General features: G+C 43.9%; 1 protein-coding gene across 4 annotated transcripts in view; it reads right to left on the bottom strand.

Annotated features, from left to right (window-relative positions):
* The window catches only part of CARD11 (caspase recruitment domain family member 11), a 663,926-nt gene that overhangs the window by 24,334 nt on the left and 620,181 nt on the right, over positions 1-19,411 (bottom strand). For all 4 annotated transcript variants that reach the window (XM_086940703.1, XM_086940702.1, XM_086940700.1 and 1 more), the window contains exon 23: positions 1,627-1,742. In XM_086940703.1, the coding sequence (XP_086796829.1) occupies positions 1,627-1,742 (116 nt within the window). The remainder of the gene's footprint in view (positions 1-1,626; positions 1,743-19,411) is intronic.

Raw genomic sequence — 19,411 nt, 5'->3', positions numbered from 1 at the left:
CGCCGACCCGGAGGATGCGGGAAATCCTGTGCGGACCCACCAAAGACCCACCACTACATTAGGATGGCTGGTAGGTCCTGGTTTCAGTCCGCCGCTTTTCCGCTGCGGTTGGCTTACAACCGCGGCGGAAAAGGCCTAATATGGTGGCGGTGTCTCTCACACACTGCCAGACATATTAGGATGGCTGTGAAAAGATGCTTTTCCGCGGCGGCTTCTCTGCCGAGGAAAAGCACGTGGATCTTCACCTCGGGGGCCCGTAGCGGACCCCCTGGGTGAAGGGGGGGAGGGGGTGCACATGCGGGGTACCCATGGTACCCCCTCTGCATTTGTATGCAGAAATCGGCAGGCACCGCACAGTGCCTGCCGCTTTCTGCATACAAATGAAATGTATGCATTTTTAACATTGCGGCGGGTGCAGCTTGAAGCCGCACCCGCTGCAATGTTAAATATAGAGGATGTGACCGCCAGGGTGGTGGTCACATCCTAATTGCACAGGAGGGAATGCCGCAGCACATGCGGACGTGCCCTCCTACTCAGGGCTCGCGGACGGACGCAAGTCCGTCCGCGATCGTAATGAGCCCCTTATTTCGGGAACTGGACTAATCATTTCACTTCACTACTCCTCCAGGATATTTTGCCAGACATCCATTGAAATGTGAATAAAGTGCACAGGAAAGAATAGTAAGTGTATAGGCATATGTAAGTTAATGCCCTAAAACATTACTACCTTGAACTGCATGTCCTTAGCAACTTCTCTGACATTCTCTTAAATATACCCAACCTCCTAAAGCCAGTCAGAATTTACACCTACTGTACGTGTGCATGCATTACATACTCTAATATTCCATTGTTTTGAAACATTGTAATAACTTTTAGTGACCCATTGGCACTGTTGGGTCTTAAATTATGCTCAGACATGTGTAGACTACATTCTAGTTCATTTAAGTGGATAATGTATAATGTATTGATGTACATATTATAGCTTTTCTATCTTTAATTTTTCATTTTATGCAGTGGTTAATTTATAAAACAAAAATTAAGTGCCAGGATTCAAACACTTTGCAGGGGTCCACTGCAGCTGGCAATACCAATAGCTGCAGACACTGGTGCAGAAAGTCAGTGCCAGCATCATCCATGTGCTAGATCCATCATTTAAAATAAATGCTACACTGATGAATTCTGCTAAAAAATACACAAACAGTGCCATAATGTGGTATAATCCATTAAATATGTGCCGGTATTTGGAAATAAGTGGCAGTGCTGAGCACCGGCAAACACTGGCACTAATTAAGCACTGGTTTTATGCCTCAACAATACTCCACCTTGCAGCAACTTTGGTGTGACAAACAAACAATAGTGCAAATTTATGGAGGAAGCTGTTGGGTGGCCATACCCTGTTAGTGACAAAAGTATGGCATACCTACCAATTCACAAGGTGCCACTGTGTGACACAATACAACATCAATATCCAAGGCCCAGTCTCCTCCTCACATGGTAAGATATTTGTTCAGGTTGACAGGAAGGGTATGGTCATAGTAGAAGCTAGTGATATCTCATACCTTTATCTGAATTTCACCATCAATACGCTTGGTAATTCGGACCCCTGAGTTTGTATAGGATCATTACCTGAATCTCTTGATGTTTTTCTCTGTGACCTTAACAAAAATCACAATAGGGTAGATCTTCAATTTGATTAAGTCCTTTGCAATGCTCAGTTCAGCTTCCAGCAGACAGTGCTTATTCTGAAAAAATACAAGCATGAAAACAGATTACAATCCTGAGAGTGTGCATCTGAAGCATCCGAGATGACGCATGCGCGGATGGTTCATGTAAGGAGCATCCATTGATGTGAAGCAGGCAATGGAACATGGAGGTCCAATTACATGCGCACATTCCTAAGGGGAACAAATAGCATCCCAGAGGCATTAAGCACTGCTAACAAGAGTGCAGAATGGATACTGCAGTGAATTTGAAAGAAAATGCATATGTTTTCACATTATAATGTATATTTATTGTAAGCTACAAGGTAGCTACAGGAGCATGTAATTTACACATTTTTTCAGTTTTTTTTATGCAGGCTTTCTCTCTCTGAACTAACATGGCATTTAGATAGACCTTAGACAAAGGAGGGGAAAGGAGCATATTAGGAGTAATGCAAAACTGAAAATAAAAAAAACGTTTTGGTGCTATGGAGACATTTTCACAGACCTTGCCACACACATTGGTATTGAGAAATACATGCGAGTGGAGTTGAGTTTTAATCATTCTCTCATCACTCCATTGCACTGTAGCCTTCTTAGTGGTGGGGCTGGATGCTGAATCATGTGAGGATCCTCTTTACAAAAAAGTTAGGGGCAGATTTACTAGCACCTCATTTACGCCGCCGTTGCGTCACTTTTGTGACACAGCGGTGGCGCAAATCCAGCGCCATGGTGCGGGATACTTACAACTTGACGCATTTGGGAGATGCATCGTGTTGTAAAGCCCTGCGCCACCTGTAGGCGTTCCTGCGCAGGGGGGGGGGGGCGTTCCGGCGCAGGAATGCCTCCTAAAAGTGGCTGAGTGAAATATACAAGATTTCACTCAGTAACTTTTAGGCCCATGCTGCGTCAAAACCCTACGCCTGCCTAAAGCAGGCGTAAGGATTGACGCAGCATTAACTAGATAGGGCCCCCAGAGCATTGCTTGAAGCAGGCGTAAGGCTTGACGCAGCATTGGACAGTTAGGGCACCCCTGAGCATTGCTGGAGCTGCGTCGCGCTTGCGACGCTACTCCAGCAATGCACCACTTATACGGCACAGATGCATCACGCATCTTTGCCAGTTTTCCCCTATGGTGCGCCACATTGTAAATGCGGCGCATCCATGATGGCGGAGCTGTGGCGCACAATAACTGGCGCATCCCTGCTGATATGCAGGGATTCGCCTGTTATTGTAAATCTGCCCCTTATTTTTCCAACGGGCCACCCTACATGAGAACGTACAATATAGCATTATGCTTTTGATTTAGGAGTCTGTTTTGCTGTTGTTTAAAAATGTTCTCATGGGGCAGGAATTGCATTTTTAAAAATGTAAAATCATTAAACCATATACACATTCTTATAATCCACACTCACTGCAGAAAATGTGTCTTCAGAAATCAAATCATGTTCCACTGCTAATTTCAGTCGCCTCATGCATATTTCAGACTTATCACAGTACTGTGATTTCATAAAAATGCTTTTGCTGATGCAAAAATAATATCACAGTGAATACTTATATTTTTGAATCTATTATTATTTTGTTCACATTTTAACAGTGGTGGTATTGATGTGGGTTTTCCTTTCCTTACTGCTGTGGTACCTCTACTTTTTCACTGTCCACTCCTGTGGGGGAGGCACTGTGGAAGGGGGGCTAGGTAAGAGAACACTTTTGTGTCTGGGTGACAGACTCCTGGCAGCTTCCCACACTGAAGCAGGAGGAGGCTTAGCAGAGGCAGAACTGTGGAGTAAAGCTTCCCTTCTCTCTCCCTTGTCAGTATCCACACCCACAGGCTCAAAACCATTGACCACTTATGCATTAGTAAAGAGAAAATCGAGACAGTGAGAAGGGCAGCGGTATTTGGGCTAAGTATGGGCGGAAAATCCGTTTCGCTCGCGGATTTTGCGGATTTTCGGTAAATTCGCAATCCGCGAGATTCGCGAATCTCCCGCAAAATCCGCAAATCCGCGAGCAGCGGATTTTATGGCTTGCTCGCACTGTTCGCGTGAGTTCGCGGCTTCCCAGTACAACTTCGCGCCCCGCGAATAAGCGCTAAATTGCAGAAATACGATCTTAGCAAAACTGAAACTACTTACCAGGTTCAAAAGTTCAGGCTCATCATTAGTAGCCATTTCCTGTAGTGCTTCCTGAGGGGCCCCTCCAGAGTTCAGTTGCCTACTTGCAACTATTATGTGACCCTGCTCTGAACCTCAGAATAGTTACACATATGCCACAAAGGTCCTGAATTACAGCTAAGGGAGACAAGCAGGAGCCAGGCTGGAAGTTCAAATCCATTAATCAGCCCCTAATTCATTATTGTCAGTTGGGGCAGGGCAGGTGTTGTAACTAATTTTGCAACAATGAAAGCACTTAGCAAGTGCAAAAGATCACTAATCAGGAAGCACTAAGGAAGCAGGTGCCAGCTAAAAAAATATTCTGTGACACATTAATCAGCCCCAAATTAATTCAGGTCACTTGAGGCAGGGAAGGTGTGCTTTGCTTTGCCACAATAATGTACACTGACTGGACAACCAGAGGGTGCTGTGATGAAACAGAGGGTGGCATGGGTGGGCCAGAGGGTGGCATGAGTAGTCAGAGAGTGGCAGTGGTGACAGAGAGTGGCAGTGATGAAGAAGAGTGTCCCAAACAGGCTGGACACGTAGAAACAACAAGTTCGCAAAACTTGCGACCCGACAGGTAAGTTCGCGTTTGCGAAATTGTACAAAACCCTCGCGAACTGGCAGAAACCCGCGCGAACACAAAAAAAAAATCCGCAAATTCGCGAGAATTCGCGGATTTTGCGGATTGCGAGTTCGCAAATCTGCAAAATTCGCGAACGCGAGATTCGCAAAATTCACCCATGGCAAAATATCGGAAACACAAATATCGTGGGAGAGAAAATCATGTAAAAAATATGGAGGACAAGAATATTGTGTAGGTAATTTTCTATGGGTAAGTTAAGTTTTACTATATATAACAAAAGAGTGTCAGAGGGTCTGGCTAATCTATGTGTGGGTCATTAAACTAACATAACCGTGTCAAATCATCTAACCAAAACAGAATTGTTGGATACCAGTGATCACTTACAGGTTATCCATCAGTCACCACACGGAACCGCCCTTCATCATTTGGCATTCCTGTTGTTCACAATCATTGGTACGTCACTGGCTCAGGCAAGGGGAGGTCAGTTGGTATAACCTCCTGAGAGCCAAGTGGCGGCCAAATAGTGGTAGAGTGTCACAAACTACCCATCAATTCGTTTGGTGGGTGACTGATTTGCAGTGCTGTGAAAAGGGGTGTGTGGATAGGGTGAGTGAAGATGTATAAAATTGGGTGAGTGAGCAATAATAAGAAAACTTTATTAGGTCATATGCTCGCTCCGCCAACATTAAAAAGCAGCATAGGTAGTTTTAACAAATATCTACCTTGATATTAAATTGGTCGACATGTTTCAGCAAACTTCTGGGGACTAACGAGTCCATTGCTTTCATCATGACCGAAAAACGTATAAATGCTACTGCAAAAAGTGAAGTGAAGTGAAAGAATTAAATTAAACGTGACTTAATACTTATATTTCTTCCAACATGAAAAAAGATCACCTGATATGTGAGGTGTATTCTTTAGTTTGTAGAAAGTATGTTCGTCACTGTGAGGGAGAGAAAAAATGACACAGAGTAATTCATGGATAATGACCACTTACATACAAATCAAGCATCATGTTATATTGTACATTGAGCTAATGAGCAAGTGTGAAATTCACACATTGATCTCCTCGATATTACAATATAAGTAGAAGGCTCCACCCCACAAAATCGTCTGTTTGTTTGTTTTTTGTTTCCTATATTAGTGCAGTGCTTCCCTCGACCCCTGAGCCGTTGCCAGGCGGGGTGGAGCCTTCTACTCCTACTACCATGGTAAAAGGGAGTTATTGAACGATATACTTCTATGTCTCATATCGTAATATCGAGGAGATCAATGTGTGAATTTCACACTTGCTCATTAGCTCAATGTACAATAAACATGATGCTTGATTTGTATGTAAGTGGTCATTATCCATGAATTAGTCTGTGTCATTTTTTCTCTCCCTCACAGTGACGAACATACTTTCTACAAACTAAAGAATACACCTCACATATCAGGTGATCTTTTTTCATGTTGGAAGAAATATAAGTATTAAGTCACGTTTAATTTAATTCTTTCACTTCACTTCACTTTTTGCAGTAGCATTTATACGTTTTTCGGTCCTGATGAAAGCAATGGACTCGTTAGTCCCCAGAAGTTTGCTGAAACATGTCGACCAATTTAATATCAAGGTAGATATTTGTTAAAACTACCTATGCTGCTTTGTAATGTTGGCGGAGCGAGCATATGACCTAATAAAGTTTTCTTATTATTGCTCACTCACCCAATTTTATACATCTTCACTCACCCTATCCACACACCCCTTTTCACAGCACTGCAAATCAGTCACCCACCAAACGAATTGATGGGTAGTTTGTGACACTCTACCACTATTTGGCCGCCACTTGGCTCTCAGGAGGTTATACCAACTGACCTCCCCTTGCCTGAGCCAGTGACGTACCAATGATTGTGAACAACAGGAATGTCAAATGATGAAGGGCGGTTCCGTGTGGTGACTGATGGATAACCTGTAAGTGATCACTGGTATCCAACAATTCTGTTTTGGTTAGATGATTTGACACGGTTATGTTAGTTTAATGACCCACACATAGATTAGCCAGACCCTCTGACACTCTTTTGTTTTTCTACATGTAGCTAGGGAATGTGTCTTGGTCTTTAAAATCCCTCAGGCCCTCCTCCTACCTTTCTGTGTCCGTTTTACTATATATAACTCCACATATATGTAACTTGACGATATATATATCTTCAAGTAATGTAAATCCGGAGTCAAGAATATTAAAGTTAAACTTCCCTATTTGCACTCACCGTCTCGATATTTTTTTCCTCAATATTTTTGACACGATAATCTGTCCACTTGATATTTATGTTTCCGATATTCTGTCACTAATCCAGGGGCAGCAGATGTTGTAGTGTGCTGAACGTTATGAGGCCAGATGTTTGGTTAATGAGAGTGTACTGGGGTTGGTCATATGAGGCAATTCATGTAAACATGCGACTACACTGTCCATATGATGCTGCACTGTCATACAAGGCGCTCACTGGATATTTTAGACTGCACTAAGCACTTGAAGCTGCAATGGGCATCAAAGGCACCATATGTCATATGATTCTATACTTAGCATGAGAGGATGTTTCTGGATGGGAGAATGGACTTTGCATATGCAAGCTGTAGGAAGAGGCAGTTGGCATGTGTGGCTGTAGCTGAACATAAAGGATAGTGTTAGACCTGGCATCCTTGCCATGGTTTTCACCCTAATATATTGCCTTAAACCCTCATGTTTGATTATTTCATTTTTGCTGGCTTGAGGATTCTGCACACTTTACCACTGCTAACCAGAACTTAAGGTCTTATGGTCTCTCCTTAAAACATGCTAAAATTGGCTCATAGCCTATTGGTATCTTTAATTCACTTGTAAGCCCCTAGTAAAGTAGCCAAGGGCCTGTCAATTCGATGCTACTAGTGGGCATGCAGCCCAGATTGTGTCACCCACCGAAGTAGCCCTTCACAGATGTCTAGGTCTGGTATTTCGACCTGGAAAAATAAACCTTCCTTTTTCAAACATATAATCATCCCTAGGGTAGGCCTTGGATAGCCTATACGGCAGAGGACAATGTTTTTTAAAAGCAGGACATGTACGTTTAAGTTGTACATGTCCTGGTAGTGAAACACTCTACTGTAAGGCTTGCCTCTCCTATAGAATAAATTTGGAGTTGCCTTATTACATTTGACAATCTATAACAACCAAATGGCAACAGGTAGCTCATTCATGTTTGGTGTCTTTGGAATTTTAATGAAAAAAATCCTTCCTTGTGGTAAACCCAGATTTTAAAATACCATTCTGAAAATGCAATGAAATTCAGAAAGTTTGTATTTTTCTGCCTTTGTGCCTACTGCCTGTCTCTGGATCACGTGACTGGGTTCAGATAACATTTGGGCTTTGTTTATTCCTCCTAGACAGCCTCACACAATATAGAGCATAGGTGTGCCTGGATGGGCCATCACTGGTAGGATGGGAGGGTGGAGCTGGGCACATCCCCAGTTATACTTCAATATGGTGTGTCCTGCTTCCACAGAAAAGGCAAAAAGAAAAAAAGAACTATTATTGGACAGAATGCAGAACAATGTCATACATTCACCCCAGTACTGAGATCTGGGCCTAAATCCATTGTTTTTTTGCTCAGCATGCCATTCCAATCTGGACCCAGCCATATGCAAATCAGTCTTGACCCTGCACCCAATGGGAACAGTCCAGCCCGAACTGCCAGGCCAGGTCTTCCCTGGACTGTAAACAAGCATCCTAGGGCCGTTTTCGGGGTTTCACCCCTCTTCAGCCAGGATAGCTTGATTCCAGTGGCATGGAGAGCACGGGGCCCACGTCTGAGCATACCCATCCCACTTGGGCTGACAAATGCAAAAAGAACTATTGATGAATAGAATGCAGAACAATGTCATACATTCCGTCCAACAATTGCGTGTCTTTTCCACACAAAAGTCAGCATACTCCCTTGTAGTTAGCCTGGAGCCAGGACAGGGAAGGCAGAATGCCTGCCGACTTCAATGGAAAACCTCTAAAAGCTGCTCCCACTTCAAAAGAAGGCCCAGGGATAAACAGTAGACTTCAGACACCAACTCTTCAATACACTTCTGGACCTGTGGATACCTTGACAATGAAGAAGGACTGCGGTGCTGCTGAAATGATGCCACTCTGCTGCACTGCTGCTTCGAAGGACTGCGGCCCTGCTTTGCTGACCTGCTGCCTGCTGTTCTCTTACCTGGGTGAGGACGGAACCTGTATCTGTTGATCCAAGGTCCACAGAGTAATTTCAAGGGCTAGTTGGCTGGCCTCCTGACTTGAGCCTCAGCGATAGAAGCCTCCATCAGCTTTGACCTCATCACCTGAACTCTGCCATCTGTGAGTCTACTCTGCCAAGTGAAGCCATCCCAGTCCAGAACCCTTGAAAGTGGGCCTAAGATGTTCTGCCAGCCTCAGTGCATCCAGGAGAACCTACGCTTCTCGTCTGTTTACGTCGCAACCCCAAGCAGAACCGACTCATTGTCACTGCTGCATCTTCCCTATCGCAAAGACCTGCATCGCATTGCAGCCCGCCGTCTCATCGGAACCACCGCTGCACACACATCCTCGGTACAGGCCCCTGCATCCCTTGTTGATGGCAGTCTTGACAATGACATCGGGCTCCACATCGCACCTCCTCAGAACTGACGCACTGCCCTGACTGGGCGACGCATCCTTGATAGCGGACTTTTGAGCGCCGTCCCTCATTGATAGGGTCCTTTATGACGATGCAGGACTTCGCATCACATCAGAACTGATGCATAGCTGTGGCTGCGCAATCAACTTTGACATAGACTCTCACATCGCTCCACAATCCAGGATTTATGGCACTTTGTTCAGCTAACCGAACTGGGTCTTTGTTGCTGGTCTGCACTCCATCACGGGCAGCCTAAACTTGTGACTTTGTCCCGAGCCAGTGAGACCATATATTCACAGTTGCTCTTCATGTTTTTTGATGCTTTTTTCACTGAAATATTTAAACCTGCATTTCTCTGGTTCAATATATTGAATTTATGTTGTTTTGGTCTTGTTTTAGCTATTAACAGTTACTCAATTGCTCTAATCTGGTGTGGGATCCTTTTTGTGTGGTGTCTTCACTTTATTACTGTTTGGAGTCTTGAACAAAACTTTACACATTGCCTCTTTAAGCCAGACTGTTCTGTGCTAAGCCACCAGAGATTTTGAGCACAGGTTAAATTAGGGTTGGCTAGTGCCTCACCCTGACAAGAATTGTGGTTGCTGCTTGACCAGGGTTCACACCCCAGTCAACAAACAACCTAATTTCTTGCAGATGTGAAGGATAATTGAGGCACCGCTGTACATTGGAGGTTGAGGCACTTATAGGGTGTTTCTGAAATTATAAGGCTGTTACTGGTCATGTGAGGCTGGACTAGGTAAATAAGACAGTTGATGCATATATTACACACAGCAGCTAAACACATAAGGAAGCAGCTGGACATCTGAATTGCTACTGGGGATCTGAAGCCACCGTACACAGGTATTTGTACATATGGGCTGTAATGTGATTAGGATGATGTAGATTGGGATTCATTTAAATTGTACTCAGCCAGGGCAAATTCGTCTATAGGAGCGCTTGTGATATTGGAGCTGTATACTGGGAACAGAAGGTGACTCTTTGAGATGGTAGGATCTTCTAGGGCATAGCCATTTGTTTCTCAGCAAAACAGTCTGTACCTATGTGTAATGTATACCAGTATTTCCATTGCATACATTTACGTCAGGATCCTACAATGGAACCACTGTTGGCGATTTACTGAAATGTACTTTAAAATATGTAATTAAATATAGAGTTTTATAGAGAACTTGCGCAGGACTGAGTAAAGGCGTAACTCTCCAAGCCCTGTCACACATCAAGGGCCTTGTTCAGAGTTTGGGGAGCAGGATCTCATAATAGAACTCCAGCACCTTGCCAATTTGTGTTCTGCTGCCTCATTTAAAGTTGAGGAAGTGCTGGATTCCCGATGGTGGCGCCTGAGTTGGCTCTGCCATCAGAGACCCTTCATCGATCTGCTTGCTCACCACAGGGCCACCAGCTCACAGCAGCAGTAGCACCATCCTAGTGAGTGGGGGCTGCCACATTGATATTCTTGGCATGTGTCTGACAAGTAAAGTATAGCAGAAGAGGCTGTGAAAAGGCCTAAAACACAGGAAGAAAAATCACTGCATTTCAGGGCCCTTAATGTTTGTTTTTTCTCAAACAACAATTCCTCTTTAGGGGCTTGTGTCAGAAAAACAAATATACCCTCTGCCTGGAATTCATCTGTGTCTTTAGTACATCTGATGTACTGGGAGAAGCATGAATGCACAGACTGGCTATCAGGCATAAACAAGACAAGTGTCATCCTTTGGAGCAAAGATGTGAGGCAGGGCTTCAGTTGACTGGCCGCCAAACAGTAAATAAACCTCTAAGTATCCTTTGGAGAGATTTACTTGGAACAGCTATTGTCAGAAAGCCATGTTTATGTAGAGTGCCAAATGTGCACCTATTCAAATTCCTGGAAATGACCATGGATCATTAGCAAATGACAAATTAATACTGACGTTCCTAGATAAAAGTTCAGCCACACACTGGGCTTTTGAAAGTCTATGTGGCTGTTCAGGTATTCTGGTCCTGTGTTGTGTAAGGCTTTGTATGTGTGTGAGAAGTTCACGTTGGCTGCGTTTGTAAATGGGGAGCCAGTGAAGCTACCTGATGAGTGGTGTGATGTTGTGCGGCATGGGAGGTCAAGTATGAATCTTGCAGCTGCTTTTTGGATGGTCTGCGTAGGAGATTAGAGAGTGCCGCCATAGTCCAGCCTGCTAGTGATGGGTGCTTGTGTGATGGTCCATCAGGTGTTTGGAGGCAACCATTTGAAGATCGTTCGCAGCATTCATAGGATGTGGAAGCAGGAGGTCCACACTGCATATACAGGATGGGTCCAACGGATGTATGACGTTACAACGCATACTTTTACAACGCATACCTTTACAACACATTTTTTACAACTCAACATCCATTACAACGCATTCCATTACAACGCATGCCATTACAACGAATTTTAAAAAACTACCTTTACAACGCATTCCATTACAATGCATACAACCTTTACAGCGCATACCATTACAACGCATAACATTACATTGCATGTATGGTAAGTATTGGATAGTGTAGGGGTAAAAATTACTATTCTAACTCCAGGGGGGTGCAACAGTAGGGTAAGTGTTGGATAGTGTAGGGGTAAAATTTACTATTCTAACTCCAGGGGGTGCAACTGTAGGGTAAGTGTTGGATAGTGTAGGGGTAAAAATTACTATTCTAACTCCAGGGGTGCAACAGTAGGGTAAGTGTTGGATAGTGTAAGGGTACTATGTGTTGTAATGGTATACGTTGTAATGGTATGTGTTGTAATGACTGCGTTGTAATGACATGCGTTGTAGTGGTACGCGTTGTAGTGTCATGCATTGTAATAGTTGCCTTGTAATGGCATGCGATGTAATGGATGTTGTGTTGTAAAATTTTCGTTGTAATGGTAGTGCGTTGTAAAGGTTGTTTCCCGGTCCGACAGGACTATAAGCTCCAGAATACAAAGAACTAGATAACCTATTCCGCAAGAGCAATTTCCTATTGTGATAACCAAAATTATTCTTTTGTTGTCTTATATATTTAAATCAGGATTTTGATGCCATTGTGTATGTAATTGTCTTTTATTTCAAGGTACATGAATGCTGTAAGAGGCAATCTCAGTGGCATGTGGTGGCCAAACAAGAACAGGATGATTTCTCTAACTAAAGTGCTTTAGTGTGTAATAATTAATAAAAAAGCATACCCAGTGTATATGTTCATGGCAAATGCTCTGTGATATGTTGATCACTGCTATATTTAAACAATACAGTGATGGAATATTCAGAAAATGCAATGTTTTGACACAGATTTGTGGCGGGAGAGATGCAAGTCCAGCTGCACTCATATAATCAGGGCAATCTTTCTCTTGTTCTGCCTTCGCACCAAAGACATGGCACAACCTCCCTCAACACATCAGAGCCTCCTCCTCACTTACTGAGTTCTGCAAGAAGCTGAAGACCTTCATATAAGCAACTTGAGACCACACACCTACACACCTTGCCCAGTACCTGGATACTCTCTTGGGTGCTTAGTGCACTATACAAATCAAAAACCCAGACTGAATGAACAGCAAATGTATGGACATGTGTAGCTTGAGAGCTTTAAAACTCTATGTACAACGTGTGCTGCAGGGTAGGTTATACAAAGGGCTGCAAGTCTTGTTTTCCATGCAGTAAGAAATTGGGTTGTTTATTAATTGGGGTGGGAGCCCTGGTCAAGCAGAAACCACATTTCTTCTCAGGGTGAAGTCACAAGCAACCCTAAAGTAACCTGTGTTTAATCTCAGGTAAAATGGCACAGAGCAGTCAAGCTTAACTCAGAAGCAATGTGTAAAGTATTTGTGCAACACCTCAAACAGTAACACAGTGAAAACACAACACAAAAGGATCTCACACCAGTTTAGAAAAATAGAGCAACATTTAATAAATAAAACTAGACCTAAAGGACAAAAATCAAACCAGTAGAACCAGAGTTATGAATATTTAAAGATGTTATGTGAAAATAGTGCCGAAAAGTACAAAGCACCAACTATGGATATGTGGTCGCACTGGACCGAGTCAAAATAACACGTTCAGGCCGACCACAATGGAGTGCAGATTGGCTACAGTCACCCGGTTAATCCAGCTGAAGTTTACCTTCTCAAATCCATGCGAAGAGTTCCATTAGCGGTGGAGGGTACAGCGAGGAGCAGGAAGAGTGTAAGAGGAGGCTGCCGAAGAAGCGCGAATAGCAAGCCATGTATCATGGATGGATGTTGTTTGAGCTTCGCTTTGGCAACCCCCGCCAAGAGGTTGATGCTGTTGCGTGAAGAGGTTACCGCCAGATCTTCACAGAGATTCGCAGTACGAGTAGTGAGGTCTCAGTGTGAACAGCCCCATCGTGGTCACGAAGAGCCCATACATGTGAATAGAGCTCCCTGAGTTACACCAAGGGTCCAGGACCTGAGATGTATATTCCAGGGGTTTGAAATTCACATCAGTTAGGTCCAGGGGCTGGTGCAGGATGTTGGGAGCCTTTTATGTCCCTGAGGCTCAGATCAGGAGGCCAGCAGACTAGCCCCTGGAGTCACTCTGTTGTCTTGGGTTCTAGGGTGAAGTTGCAAGTCCAGTTCTCTTCTCACCCAGGTAAGAGAGCAGAAGACAGAAAGTCAGCACAGCAGGGCTGACGTTCCTTCAGAGCAGCAGTCCAGCAAAGTGTCAGCCCTACCAGCAGCACAGCAGTCCTTCTTTCTGGCAGAGTATCCACAGGCCCGGGAGTATACTGAAGAGTTGGTGTCTGAAGTCAAATATTTATAATAATGCTACTAGTGGGGCTGATGCACGAATTGTGCCACCCACATGAGTAGCCTTTCAGGCATGTCTCAGACTACCACTGCAGAGGCGGTGTGTGCACTTTTAAACTGCCAGGTTGACCTGGCAAGTAAACTTACTTGCCATTGCCAAACCTTCCCTTTTAGTACATATAAGGTACCCCTAAGGTAGGCCCAAGGTAGACTCATGGGCAGAGTGCAGTGTATTTAAATTTTCTTTTTAGTGAAGTTGGGTTTTCAAATGCAGGTCTGAAAATGCCACTTTTAAAAAGTTGGAATTTTCTTACTTTAACCATTCTGTGCCTCTGTCTGTCTTTAGAATACATGTCTTGGTTGGATAACAGTTGGGCTTTGTGACTTTACTCTAGAGAGGCACACACAAAGGGAACTGAGTGGTACCCTGCATATCCTGATGGCCCATCACCAGGCTGATGGGCCTTCCTAAGCTAGAATGGTGGGAGAAGTTGACACTTGCACCTGAATAGGGCTTTGCCTGTCCCAACACACAGAGCTGTAGTGTATATGGACCCAGGGCAAGGAAGGGCAGGGTCTTGTGCACTGCAAAGACCTTTCTTTTATGTCTCCCCTTTTCAAAGGCTACAATAGGTATAAGTACTGTCCCTCTGACACCATACACTCAGAACAGTTTTTGGACTGACGACTTTCTGTTAGGAAGGAGTGCTGCTGTATTGCCAGGAGGGACTGCCACTTTGCCGCTTGCTTTGCTGTGTTTGCCTGCTGTCTGCTGCTTCTTGCCTGGCAGTAAGAGGACTGGACATTGGTCTCTGCCTCCTGCTTTCTAAAGTTTCTCCAAGGGCTTGATTTGAGCTTGCCTCCTGTTGGAAGTCTCAGGCCATCAAAAACATCAACTGCATCGTGCTATCAGCACCTGGGTTTCTCTGCTGTGAGTCCTACTTTTTCAAGTGGAGCCAAACCTAGTTCCGGGCCATTGGAGGTGGTTCTGGTTTTGCAACCAAGAAATTGATGTATTGACTCCAAGTATTACTTTGGAACCGGTGCATCCTGCGAAATCGCTACATTCTGCACCGATGCCGTAATACCCACTCACCAAGGGCGCGGCGCAATGGAATGACATTCACGTTCAATGCAAGCCCCAACTTTGCCGCATTGCGTCCAAAGTACCTCTGCTGCATGAGTCTCGAATCCCGCTTCACTGAAGTCTGTGACGCACCGCTTCAACTCCGACGCAGCACATGTGGTCTGGTGGTTCGACATCAACACTGTGATATCGATACACCACACTGTGACATTACTTCATCATTGACACGCCGTTGCATTAAGGACACGAGGTCTTGATCCTGCAACCAACACCTCACCTTCTCTGCTTCCGCATTGCATTATCCCCGGGCGTTAGTGGCTCAATGTCCCTGCACTGCCTCCAGGAACCGATGCATCACTTTTCTACAGTGACCTCTCACCTCTTTTACACAATGCAACATCCCGAGCACCAACGTCTCAACGACCTGCTTAGCAGTAAGGAGCCGGCGCATCACCTGCCTTAGCGACGCCTCACCACCTCTGCGCATCACACTGTCTTTGACTTTTGACACATTCAAGGTATGTTAGAGTATGTGTGACTCCTGTAATCGGCCTGCGCTCTATCGCAGTCAGACTGAACTTGTGGATTTGTTCTAGTCAAGTGCAACGAGATAGCCCTAGTTGGAGCTATTGTTCTCTAAGCACTGTGTTCTGATTTAATCTTTAAAAATTCAAACCTTAACTTGTGTACGCAGTATTTTTGTCATTTTGGTCTTGTTTTACTCAGAAATATAATGTCTATTTTTCTAAAGTGGTATGGAGTAATTTTGTTACTGTGGGTGTGTGCACAAATACTTTACACATAGCCTCTTTAGTTTAGCCTGACTGCTCTGAGCCAAGCTACCAGAGGGTGAACAAAGGTAAACGTGGTGTGTACTACACTTACCCTGTGTCGAGCGTGGGTCCCTACTTGAACAGGGTGTAAACCACTGTCAACTAGAGACCCCATTTCTTACTACCATCCTAAGGCTGACAGGTCTAACACACGCCCACAACCCTTGAACCATTGGAGGTTTTCAAGGCAGTTTCACTGTCTGATGGGAAACAAAGCACAGACATATTTGTGCAGCAGGGGTAAGATTACAAATGGTCTGTTTATGCTTCTGGTGACATTGGTTGGTTTGACACACATAAAGTATCCCAAATGATAGATTATGGAAAAATAAATATTTAATCGCATCACTGAGGAATTCTGCATAAAACAATAGACACATAACACCTCCATGTGGTGGATAAATATGTGCTGGTGTATAGAAAAATGTGCTGGTGCTGAACACTAGCAAAAACCAGCACAAAATTAAGCGCTAGCAGTCCTTAATTTGTTTAACAATAAGTGCTGGGTTCCAAAATTTTCTTCAGAAGCACCTCTCTGGTGCTGCTGATTGTTGGGATTTGCGAATACCAAGACTATCTCGTCTGGATTTTCCTCATGTCTCTTTTTTGCCACCACTATTCACTCCCTGCCCTTTTATATCACTCTTTCAGATTCTTTCTCATCTACGGTTTCCCCATTTGTCACTGTTTTCTTATATTTCCCTTGTTCCGTCTTCCTCTCTTTTCTGGCTTTCTCGTTCTTGTCCTGCGCCAGTCTGAATATGAAAAATAAGCCCCAGTCCCCAAAAATGGGCGCCCGTGGGCCACTTTAGCAACCACCAGCTCAAATTTAGCACTGGAGACAAGTGGTGGGGGTTTTGACCCCTTGTTCCACCATTTTCCTCTCAACACCCCTTATTTGCTGCTGAGAGCTACCAGTAGACCTAGGAGTTGGAACTCACAGAAGACAAGCATGGCTCAAGAAGATGTTTACCTCCTGTTTGTTCGGCTTCCTTACATTTTCTCAACAAAGAGAAATTGAATGATTCAACAAAATAAATATGGCCCTTCGAATTTTGGAGACATTGCGCATGCCCTAAAATATAAGCAGTATTCACTAGGACTCGAGCAATGACTGTAAACAGTGGATGAGGGTAGGTAAGGTATAGAAAGAAATGTCTATGTGGGGAAGGTATCAATAACACCTTAACTATTCAATATGCTTGAAAATGTTTCCTAAACTCTGCTTCAGACTCCAGCCTGCCTTTGAAGTGCTTTACAAGTTTCCTTTCAGATTTTTTTACTGTGACCATCAGCTTTTTTAATCTTGGAAAGTGAATAAGTAGTTGACAGATATGTGGACATCATGAGTCTTAAATCAGCAGCCTGAGCGGGAGCCAAGGTCTGAGAACTCATCACTAAGAAGCAGGTAAGACAAGGTACCTCTGGCATACACTTCCAGAGCCGGACGTGGTGGATAATTTATATTGCAGCTGGGGACAAAGTTTCAAGAGAGCTTTTTGTCTTACAGTCTAACTAAAAAAAGAGTCAATCTAACTCCGCCCAATGACGTACGAATGTCCGTCTCCGGAGAATGATTTAGAGTTCAGTGGTACAAGCGTAATCCTCCAATTTCTGGAAAAAAACAGGCGTGACTGGCACAGGTAAGAGCAGTGGGGCGGTGGGGTGGGGCAGCTGGGGGGGGGCAAGTGGACAGACAACAGGATAGGTAAAATTGAATAATAAAATAAATAAAACCACTGACCTTCGCTAGTAGCATCGCCGAATCGGCTATGCGGCGAGCGCAAGATAAGTGGTTTTATTTATTTGTTTTATTTAATTTTACCTATCACATCTTCTGTCCATTTCCCCTGATGGAGCAAGGTTTTATACGCAAAGAAACTTGCTTGGATTCAATCCTCTCAAAATAACATGTAACTTATTAATCAACATGTTTGTATTACTAATAATTGCACTACACAACATTTTTATTATCTAGGGGAAGCTTTCCTATGTGCTTTTACTAACAGTAAAATGGTCGCTGAAAATGCGGGGACTCATCTGCGCATGCGTCTATCACATCTACGTGGTGTGACGTCTTTCTGCTTTTGGTGGGAAATCTTTGCAGTTGCGCACTAGTGCCAAAATGGTCGCTTCATGTTTCACACCCTAATGCACCTGCTACTGCTTGAACTAAACTTTGTACGTTCTGCTTAACTATTAATGCTATAGGTAAAATAAAGTAATGGGGCTAGAGTAGAAATAAGTGGTATACAGTGCATTCATTTATTTTCGCATTCTAATGTGTTTCTCTTTGACTTTATTAATAGCTCGTCATTTGGGCCTGAAAGATGACTTGTAATGCCATATTGAAACTGCACTGTGCACGAACCAAAAGTGATGAGAAACATCGAGCAGTGGCTTTGAACTAATGCCAATGACAGTCTTGCCTGCGATGTACCTGGGAATTCGACCCCATGAACTGCCAAGAGAGAGAGACTAAATAATTTGTTATACTTTGTATATGATTTTACAACACTAATGCTGGGTGGAATAAACTCATGGGAAAATAATTTGTGGGCGAGAACATTGATCAACTTTATTGAATAGAAGTGACTTCATACTGATATGGTGTGATGACCCCTCCTCACCTTTCTAACCAATCAAATGAAGAAAATACTCAATTTTGCAACACTGGGGGGGTGGTACATTGCCCTGGAAAATAGTATAACTAAAGTAGGCTTAGTCAGTTAGATTGTCCGACTTGTCACAGACCTGTCACTGACCCAGCGTATGCTGAAGGAGAACCGAGAGCAGGGTCTAAGTCGAGCACTCTGTCAGAAAAATCGGGAGTTCGCTGGGGGAGAAGAATCAGTGACCCAGTCGGGGTCAGAGTGTTATCCGCAGAGAGGGGTGTGACGCTGACGTTGCACTTAGCCGAGGGTACCTGTCCTGACCTGCACCTGTCCTGTCCTGTTGGCACCTGACTGTTAGGAGCCCTATTTCTCTTTGTCCCAGCCCATGGCCAGGGTTGGTCTCTTCACACCATTCTAGGTAAATATAATCTGTGTGGGTATGTCCTTGTGCCGTTTTCCTTTCTCACCCTTCCCAGGTACCAATGTCTAAAGGTTCATCTCTAAAGTCTTGTAGACTATTGCTTTGATAATTATTTTCTTACTTGAAAGAATTTTTATCTCATTTGTATGATTCAGGATTTACAAAATATTGCATAGATAAAGTGTTTTAAACTTTTCTCCTGAGTCAGTGGTTATTTCATGAAGGTAAATGTTATTTGCTACCTATTATGCTAAATCCCTTTGATCCCTTAGGACTTTAAACACAGCGGACAAGGATTGGTAAGTCAAGGTGTACAGGTAAAAGTCCTAAAGTAAAATAAAATTCTGACAGGCAGGAAGTTAAGCCAGGATTACCGGTTCAAAGTGTGAATTTTTTATGGACCTAGGTGAGTATGGTAAACTGAGCTGGTAATTCTGTGTGCGCCATCCCCCCCACCTGCCCCCCGCCGCCCCACCACTCTTACCTGTGCTGGCCGTGCCTGGACAAAACCCCAAATGTGGAGTACAATTCAACGATTTACTTTACTCAACAGAATATTCCTTTGATGGAGAGAATTCAATTGGTGTATTCTCCT

Source organism: Lissotriton vulgaris, chromosome 10 (genome assembly GCF_964263255.1).
Source record: "Lissotriton vulgaris chromosome 10, aLisVul1.2, whole genome shotgun sequence".
Taxonomy (NCBI): domain Eukaryota; kingdom Metazoa; phylum Chordata; class Amphibia; order Caudata; family Salamandridae; genus Lissotriton; species Lissotriton vulgaris.
The sequence above is the reverse complement of the archived record's forward strand: the minus strand, read 5'-3'. Positions and strand labels throughout refer to the sequence as shown.